Source organism: Alosa alosa, chromosome 14, assembly GCF_017589495.1.
Source record: "Alosa alosa isolate M-15738 ecotype Scorff River chromosome 14, AALO_Geno_1.1, whole genome shotgun sequence".
Classification (NCBI taxonomy): Eukaryota; Metazoa; Chordata; class Actinopteri; order Clupeiformes; family Clupeidae; genus Alosa; species Alosa alosa.
The window spans coordinates 15,233,706-15,243,645 of record NC_063202.1 but is presented as its reverse complement, the minus strand read 5'-3'; the positions used below and the strand labels follow the sequence as shown (position 1 = coordinate 15,243,645).

Sequence of the window (9,940 nt, the reverse complement as noted above, 5' to 3'; positions counted from 1 at the left end):
CCAATGATCTATTATCTATCTATTAACAGACAACATGGTGCAGAAAAGGGTTAATAGTGGTTAGTAGATAGATAATACATCCTGTAAAGCTCTTCCCGAGCTCTAGAGAAGTTAAGACTCGCTCTCCTACACAAAGTATCTGTGGTCAACAGTCCAGCCCTTTCATTTTTACCTCTGTAATGTTATTGTTAAATTATTTTTTTATCGTTAGTTTTTATAGCTTTATACTTTGGGTGGAAATTTTAAATAAAATCTTTTAGCTTTTATGAGACTGCACTTACCGTTAAAGAAAAGCTCCTCTTGTTTAGCCTGTCTTGCCTCTGAAGAGAAGCAACGCTTCTTCAGCCAATCAGGATTAAACTTACTGCTGTGCTGATCAGGCCATGTTATAGACACCTGTACAGGAAAGGACATAAATCAGTCTCCTTTATCATCATAATAGCAGCACATATTCACCTTCATAGAACACACACAAACTCAAATGCAAAATGAACAACTTTTACACACTGTACTACAATCCACTTTATCATACTAACAAGTCATTTTTATTATTATCATTATTATAATATTATTATCATACCAGCACGTACATCATCATTCCACACAGACAAATAGCTTACAGGTGCTGTGGCATAGTTCTGGCATCAAATACTCAAAACTAATCCTTATTATTTGTATATATCTCTATTCAATATATTGAATATCTCTCACACCATATCTTACTGTATCTGTTTATAAGGCTTTGTTTTAAAAGGCTTTTTAGTGATTATGCAATGCTTTATGCTTGCACCTCTGGTGCAAGTCTTTGATTAATGGGAGACCAATCACAAGAGCTGAATAGAGCAAGATTCAGCTTCCCAGCTGTTAAGTAAAGCAAACATGCCCAACCTAATGTCCTTCTTCATAGTGAATGATTGTCCTACCTTGTTGTCCTCTGTGACATGAACGCTGTCCACGCCCGTGTGCACGTCCAGTTCGGAGAGCAGCAGGCTGCGTGCCTGGGCCGACTGGAGGGTGCAGTGCGGACACAGGCAGTTGTCCCTCAGCCAGGTGTAGGGGTAGAGGCTGCAGCTGCCGTCCTCCCACTCCACCTGCAGAAGGCGTTCACGCTCCAGGGCGCGGGTGTGCCGCACCACCACAGGCGCCGCGGGCGCTGGAAGGGATGGTGGGGCGGGCGCGCAGCGAAGTCCTGGTGACCTCGCTGCGTGACGCGGGGGAGGGCAGCTGACGGTAGTCTGCACTTGCCATGGCTCTTCACCGCCTGCAGGGCTGCCGTGGATAAACCGGCGCTGGAGACACAGTGAGCGAATCTTGATAACATCCTTCACAGGCGCAGCGGACGCGTGGACTGGCAGGTGGCACTTGGGAGACTGCAGGGTCAGAGGAGCTGCCATTAATGGGGACAGAGTGATGACGTAAGGCTTCATGCTGGCCCCACTAGTTATCTATTTACTACATTATTGTTGTTCAGCACTTCAATTAGTAGGCAAATGTTAATGATCATCCAATCAGAACACCTGGAGCCAGTTATGAGGTTGCTCAGCAACATTGCTCACAAAGTTGCCTATTGAAATCTGACATTGCACTGAATGTCAGTTGATGATCATTTTCACTTTCACAGAAAAGAGAACTCAGTGATGGGGATCTATCTGAAGACAAAGCTTTATTTTTTCTACTGTGCTCAGTGGTGGAGCCTTCCTGTATTACTCTGTTAATCTCCGATAAGAATATTAAAACGACTTCAGAAAATTAACAGTATTCAACCATTCAAGTAACACATAGAGCACAATAACACAGGCTAAAACACTGAACTTAACCACTGATCATATAACCATAAAACTCCACAAAATAAACAAATCCATTCTGTCCAGCCTTATGACATTAAGACATCAGGATGCAGTCAAACCATATGATTTTGCAACAGTACAGATAAGTGTGAGTGTACACCTAATGTGCCTGCGTCAACATGCCTGCAGGACTTTAGACAGAGACTTCATGCCACATTGGTCCTGAGCCATGTGTAACTGTACCCTGCACTCTGCCTGCCACCCCACATCAGAGGTGGCATGAGGGTAGTCACCCAAATGTCACCTCTGTAGTATTTTTGTCTGCTATTCTGCCTCAGTGTCTCCTTGATAGAACACTGACTGCACAACACAAGCATTCTCTGATTCAAGACAGAGCATGTTGGAAAGTTGTTTAGGTGAGAGATGTTGTTACATTATATGCTTGACTGGGCTCCTACCTTTTTTGATTTGTTTAAAAAGCATGGACTCAGACTGACAACACAGAGCCATATATAACCCTGAGATCTAAACAATAGGACTAAGGTAAAAAGTAACTTTTCACTCCAGTAGCCTGGTATCTACTTCAGTGAGACACACCTTTGACCTGCTCGAGTCCAAATCCCAGCAACACACGACTTCACATGGATATAATGACGTAAACGTAAAATACACCACGCGAGCGTTGTAAACTAGGTAAAGGGTCACACGAGCTTGTAACCATGACCGGCTGACTTGATGTGCGTGCGTCCTGTCCAAAGGCACCGGTAAATTGTGTGTCCTGTCCAAAGACTCCGGTAAACAAATTACGTAAGAAACGAAATTGAAAGTATGGTTTCTGAATGAACAGGAAAGTTTGATTGGAAATACGCGAATTACATTAAGGTAATAACTGTTACATAGATTTAACTCATTCCCAGCTAGTAATTGACCAGTTAGCATCGCAGCATGAACACAATGAAAAGCAATGAAACTTCCACACAGCTAGCGGACTAGGCTACTGCGTACTGTGTTTGTTGCCGTGTGTGAAGTACGATTATTAGGTGTTTTGCGAATAACTACAGTAGGATGTGTGCTTTCTGCACGTACGTAAACATTTGTTTTAGTGTTTCTAATACAAAACATCCATAATTTCCGCATAAAAACCTGTAACAGATTTCTTGTGGAAGTAAATATAGCCAGCCAACTGACGCAGCTAGGTACCGGTTAGCTGTCAACAGCACACTAACAAACAAGCCTCGAGCTTGTAAACAAATGTTCAAATCACCATTATCAACACCAAACACATCCTAAACCATTTCCGTATTGCAATTATAGCGTGCATAATGAAGGAGACGCATAAATATACAACATTACCTTGCTCTAGTGCTGCTTCCTGAATGAGAAGTGTATTAACGCGAAGGCGTGAGAATAGTGTCTCGCTGACAGTGAAAGTAGGGCAAAGGTTAGGCTACTTGCCTGCATTATAAATGGCTGGACTATTACGATTTGGGTTTGGGGTTTAACATCATAAACACAATTTACAGCATAAGTTTACCTCTTGAAAAGTGTTGGATACATAGGCAATACAAATACTTACATAACCAAATGTTTGTCCAAAAATATAGCCTAGGCTACAGCTATTTTCCCAGTCTGCGTAAAAACCATACATTTAGAGGCCACAGCATTGATTGGAGTCTGAGACTTTTGTTTTCTTTGGTGAAGTGACAGTTAAGAGTTAACTCAACCACAACTCAACTAAAAAGTCATACTCAGTCTGTTGGATTTTACTTAGGCATAATGGATTTCAGTCGAGGTAGGCTAGTCTTGCCTTGACTCTGTATAATAAATCAGTTATTACTTTTTCTTGAATGCAACCTTTTATTATGTAGAGTGTATGTCCTCTGTCTGGCTGTAGGCTGTATAATACATACCCTAATGCTTCAGCTGTGGCACATTTCATCATACAAAATAATTTATGGATTTCACAAGACATGTCCCTCACCAAGCCTGTTTTAACACTGTTATCTTTTACAACGCAACCTTATCGCAGCTTCCTTGTGCCATCTCTGTTATATGTTTCGTTACAGAGTGCTACAATTGACTGTTTCATAATCAGTCCTGAACAACTTCCTTTAAAGCCACTCACAGCAACCTACCGTAAAAGTAGTAGTGGGTCTGCAGGGACGCGTAAACATCAACTCTTAATAGATCCCTTCCATTAGAACCTTGCAAACTGCCAACACCTGCTTACAGACTAACCTGCATGTAGGCTATTCTGCTGGCTTGTGCTTTATGTAAAACCATGATATTGTGTTTGACCACTGAAAAACACGGAAACATGTGCTTATAAGCTTGAAGACTTTATTATATTAACAGGACAACCTCTCAGGAATGTATAAACACCTTTTGAGTATTTGAAGTCCAATATTCCTGCCCGCAGTCATCTTGGTTGGTCTTGGGATTTGTCACCCCAGTCATACGATTTCTCAGTAACCCGAAAACATTATACCATCACAAGAATATACATTTTACTATAATGATGCACAATTTGACATCAAGAATATATTTTATCCCACATAAAAATATACACTCACAGTATTACATTTCAATAAGCACATTTGTATGACACAATATCCTCACGAGACACACAGGCCTACATTTGAAGGATTTATTAACATGATTCAAAACAAGATAGAGATAGGCTACAACATAACCTCAACTCCTTTATGATAATTAATACTCTAATGTTATTATTAATAGAAAATAACACCAATAATAATACCTTATTAAATAAAGGTCATTTTGGCAGTATAGATATCCCATTGTAGCCGTTTGCTTACACTTCTCCAGCACTGATCTGATGGGCAGAGGTGCCAGATGTTTGCTTGTTATTCCTGCTGTAAACATCTGTGGTATTTAGTTTAGATCATGCTGCACCACTCTGGCATTTGTTAAGCCATGATCCTGCCAAAACAGTTTGGGTTCCACACTGAACTCAATGCAAATTGATTAATTCTGAAAAACATAACGGATCACACAAGATGAATATTATGTTCAATCACATGGGAGTGCTAGTTGTTTCTGGATCACTCAAAATTGTAATTCAATCAGTACATGTCTAACAACATCACTGATCTTTTGGGCCACGAGGTATCCTGGACCTATTACAATGGAATGGCCATAGTTCTGTGATATACTCCCCAAAAAAAGACTCTCACCCTTATTTGTATTCCAAAGTAATTTCTTAACCTTGTGCAGGCTATTAAGTGTATGATATACAATTAAATAATGTTACAATTAATGAATATCAACAGCTTTAGCAAAGTTAAGAAAAAGCACCTCTGTCAGGGTATGCAATCCCCTCAAAATGCATGAGCTCAGCTTGGCTCAAACTTTCATATACTCATTTTTCAGCCGGCTTAGTCTGGTCCCGTGACTCCTGATGATAAGAGACAGCAGCTCATGTTTGTCTTTCAGCCCAAGTGAAATGTCCAGAGTCTCTTTCAACACGTCCCTGGTGTGAACGATCATGTTCAAGAAGTCGTCATTGATGCGATGCTCTTCTTTGAGTTCGTTCTCTTGACTCTGTTTGAATTTCACTTCAAGTTCCAACAGTGATTTCTCGGAATTAGTGAATGCCTCGGTTATCTGCGTTGTTTCTCTTCTTAAATACTTCCCATAGCTGTCCTCTCCGTCCAGGTCGTAGGAGATGCTCTTTCCAATCCCCTCCAGAACTCTGGCAGCGTCCTCTATATGACGCTTAATAATCGTGAAATCATCACGGATGACTGAATCCTGGTTCTCATCCAGACCGCATTTTCTGTCGTCTGTCATTTTGAAAAGCATCTGACACTTCTCCGGGTCGTCGTTTTCCTCGTAATCGCCGTCTGGAACGAAGTAATGATGAAAAGTGCCATTAGACATCTCCGGATACAAGGGTCCCGAAAAAAATGCGCTACAAAGGTGCAGCGTAACTAACCAAGCAGTTAGTATTAAGGGGAGAGAAGCCATCGTAGGCTATAACCCGCTCCACTAAACTCCCACAATTCGGAGAACTCGTCTGAAGGACCGGTTCACTGATAAGGTCTGTCCAGTCAGAAAGTAGGAGAATCCATCCACTGCTATTTGTTATAGCTTTTCAAAAGCTATCCAAATCTGAAGACAGGTAGTCTATCCAAGAGCGATTCACCAAGTTGCAAGTCCCAGAAAAACAAATAGGCTATTAAAGCAGTCTTCCCTTTGGTGCTGTCCCTTTGATTTGTTTGAGAATTAGGAGCGCAGAGCCGTAGTCTACGCGTTTTAGTAAAATGTCCCGCTGCGTAATTCAGAAAATAAATGTGAGATGCGTCGACAAGAGATGATTTGATTTAAAAAGACTTTGCTTGTGTCCTTGGTTGCTTTCAACATCTGCAGTGCTCATGCACCGCTCTACGTTTAGGCTAATGATACCCTCTCTCCGACTCTCAAATTACAGGCCGTCACTCCTTCACTCCTTCACTTAAAAGGCAGTATGCTCTCTGGCAGCCTGACTATTTGAGGCAGGACTGTGTTATTAAAGTAGCAGGACCCATTAGGTGTGTTTAGGTGTCCTTGGACACTTAGAACCTCTGCGCTGTACAGGGAACTGGTTTCTTGGAGTTAAGGAAACAGTTTTAAAATATAAACAGTTATAAACTTGACTGTAGCTCAAAAGCCTGATTTAAAAACTATTTTTCTGTTTAAGACTGAAAAATGACCCACATCTGCCCTCTATCCAAAATAACAACATTTCTCCTTCATGTTACTCACTAAATAGTTAAGTTTTAATCAGTCTTTTGAATGATTTTGAGTCATACCGGCTTTATTCAGCCTGTCTGACAGACGATTGAAAGAACAACTATTGCGCCTCTCCTCCCTCGGTCAGAAAATTGTTGTCTGAATTTGTTGCGCAGGGTTGCCTGCATTAAGTCCCTTCTAGGATGGTCGTCCATCTTGGCTACTGAAGCGTTTCCGTGGACAATTACCCAGACAGGTCTGTTGAGTGATGACGCGAGGTCACAGCCTCTCCAGATAGTGAGAATGAGCAGAAGCCTCTCTGCAGTGACATCATGCTCTTCTCCTCTGTCTTTGGCATGCTTGCCTTTCACTGGGGCCCCAAAGAAAAACCTGTCAGGGTTGCTGTGGAGAGGGTTGGTAAAAAGTGTGCAGAGGCAGACCTGACAAAACATTCTCTTTTTTTAAAGGATGAGATTTGTGTCAGAGCCAACTTTATTGTAAACCATCTGAACAAAAGCCTTCTAAGACGTTCAGTCAGACTGTTTCAATTGGAGGGGTTTGTTTAAAGCATTGAACAACTTGTTACATAATCTTTTAATTTAGTGTCAGGACAGGGGGGTTGTTCCAGGCACTGCACTGCACTGGCAATGAGATTTAGCTTCTCAGTGCATATGTACGTTTAAATCATCTATATTGCACTCCTCCATGATAAAAGTTACATAACTCTTGAAAAATATTTTTTCATTGAGGAATAAGAGAAGACTAAGAACCACCAAATTATTCAGATGTCTGGGAGGGAGGCAAAATAAATATACATCACATGTGAAAACCACGACACATTTTGCACTCTCAGCTCCATTCTACAGACCCTCAATCTGTGGATCTGAAAACAGGACCATGTGGGTAAAGGTTTTAAAATGAGCAGTTCCTGGAGCTACAGTATAGTCACTGCTTCAAGTAACCTTGAATTTACACCTAACAGTACAATATATTGACGCCAAACAGCAAAATAGGCTACATTATATAGGCTACTATAACAATATTGGTCACTCAACCTCAAAATCATGTTCTTGAATGTTGTAGGCTACTACACCGAAGAAAATTATGAAAATAAAGACAAAAGATAGAAATACAAAATTAGGAAAATATTTAAAAAAATGTTTTGCTCATTTTTGCACCCATGTAGTACCATTGGCACATTGATCTCCATTCTGTACTGTATGCTGCTGTTTTCTCAGTAGACTGTACATTGTACGACCAGTACGCTGGTTCAGCTTGTTCAACTGTTAACTGAGCATTTGTTTAGTTGTATTCGTCTGTGTTTTAGTCTCTTGGCAAGAGATAAGGGTATTACTTCTAAATGCCATGAACCCCAGATGAACCGGGACAGGACTGCCAGTTCCCGATGAGGGCCGGATTTAATGATGGCTTGGTGCTTTATTAGTCCCTGCCGAAAACATGATGTACACGGCTGGCCAGGGTCCTTCCACCCCGCCCCACCCACCCCCACAACCCCACAAAACAAGTAAATTATTATAAAAAAAAAAAACACTTTAAAGAGGCATCAAGTTGCTCACCAGTAAAATATGCAGATGTTGATGAGGTTGCCATCCTATGTAAAAGAGCGAAAATGAACCCCATATCCTGGAATTTGGCTTTAATCTAACACATCTTTTAAATTAGGCATGATGTCACACTCGTTGTATGCAGACATGCTTAACCACGTATGCACATGCACTGTATCAACAACAAGACAAGACCAAATCTTTTTGTCTTGTTCCTTAAAATGAAGAGTCCTTAAATCCAATCACCTCTGCAGATTCACATTCTAAAACTTAGATCACCCTGCCTGTTGTACACACTACATTTGGAGTGAGAAACTTAGGTGAGTTTCTAGTAGCCTTTCATAAACATGTCAATGCTGTGCAACACTCTGGGCTTTAAATTTAATTAGTCTGCCCAGATGTGGTCCCCTGCTTTCTGCAGACCACATTAAGCATGAAGTCATAGGAGACAAGTGGATGCCCGCGGTGGAACTCTGAGCTGTGCGAGAGCAAGCTGCAGATTAATAAGGTCATGGTACCCCGGCAGCCTTTCCTAGCTTTTATCACGGGCACATGTTCCCCGTGCATCGTCCAGCAGTGACCTCAGCCAGCAGCATACGCTCTGCGTATCAGCTGTGACGCCCAGATCTATAAACCCAAGTTTACGCCTCTCTTTAATGTGACAAAGTTCTGGAAGCCGCAGCAGAGCGGGCATCTGTACAGATCGGACTGGGCACGGTGAAATAGCTTCAGTTGAAACGCCGCATTTCAAAGTTTGTGTTCACCCAGAGAGAGATTTTAAAAACAGGGGAGGAGTACTAGGAAGCAAAAGTGCTGTGAGTGTGAATACTACCTAATAGACCTGTCAGCTTTGACGCAATGGAACAGCTCAAGAGGAGAGCGGGTTTGGAACCAAACACTAGCATTCATGAGAGCACACACACACTGCTGTCGCAGATTTGGACTGGAAGGGGGAAGCCGTCGGGAGACAGACTCAGTGCAGAGACTACGAGCACCAGGAGCTATTTATAAAAACTGCTTATAAGACTTTTCCAGCTGATTTGTGGTAGCTATCCCAGCATTCTCTCTATTTTCTTACGCCCATTGTCATCCTTCACTTCTTTTCCATATGGAAACATACCAGAGCCAAAAGTACCCACAAAAAAAGACAAAGACACACACACACACACACTGACACACTTGAGCAGTGTGCATGCACACATGCCACCACATATTTATTAAAGGGGAAAAATAACTGTGGTCTCACATATTCAAGGACATACAGTATCAGTCCCACTTTTGTCAAAATAATCATAAATGAGCGCTTCATTAGACTAAGTCCATCTTGGGCAGACAGAAAGGTCCGGCATAGTTTATGCCACTGGCAATCTTATACTGAAATAGCATATAAACCAGTATTAATTATCTGTAAGCACAAACAAAGTTCCTCTACCTCCTTCCTCTCCTCTGCCCTCCCTTCTCTTCTCTACCTCCTTCCTCTCCTCATTCCACTCTTCTCTTCTCTACCTCCTTCCTCTCCTCATTCCACTCTTTTCTCCTCTACCTCCTTCCTCTCCTCATTCCACTCTTCTCTTCTCTACCTCCTTCCTCTCCTCATTCCACTCTTCTCTCCTCTACCTCCTTCCTCTCCACTTCCCTCTCTCCCCTCCCTTACCTCCTCTTCTACCACTTCTCCTATCATACAATCCTCTGGCACTAGTATTGACAGATGCAGCGGTAAATAGCTAAGGTCTCCATTGCACTGTAGTTTAAATGTTTATATACTGTATTCTATTGTTGTAGCTGTAGCTCTGTAGCTTTAATGTCATTCTATTGCTGTACGTTTTGTTAGATAAAAGTGTCTGCAAAACAAAT

At 41.7% G+C, this 9,940-nt stretch overlaps 2 protein-coding genes across 2 annotated transcripts in view; both read right to left on the bottom strand.

The window, feature by feature from the left end:
• The window catches only part of bbox1 (butyrobetaine (gamma), 2-oxoglutarate dioxygenase (gamma-butyrobetaine hydroxylase) 1), a gene marked incomplete at its 5' end in the record, with an annotated part of 15,428 nt that extends 14,241 nt beyond the window's left edge, over positions 1 to 1,187 (bottom strand). Inside the window, 2 exons of the mRNA XM_048263705.1 lie at positions 282 to 396; positions 924 to 1,187. Coding sequence (XP_048119662.1) covers positions 282 to 396; positions 924 to 1,187 — 379 coding nt within the window. The remainder of the gene's footprint in view (positions 1 to 281; positions 397 to 923) is intronic.
• A 2,923-nt stretch (positions 1,188 to 4,110) lies between these two features.
• Positions 4,111 to 6,502, bottom strand: fibinb (fin bud initiation factor b). Its single transcript, XM_048262880.1, has 2 exons — positions 5,106 to 6,502; positions 4,111 to 4,781 (listed from the first exon to the last, which is right to left on the bottom strand). The coding sequence occupies exon 1, from the start codon at positions 5,775 to 5,777 to the stop codon at positions 5,154 to 5,156; it is 624 nt and encodes a 207-aa protein (XP_048118837.1). The 5' UTR covers positions 5,778 to 6,502; the 3' UTR covers positions 4,111 to 4,781; positions 5,106 to 5,153.
• Between the last annotated feature and the right edge of the window lie 3,438 nt (positions 6,503 to 9,940).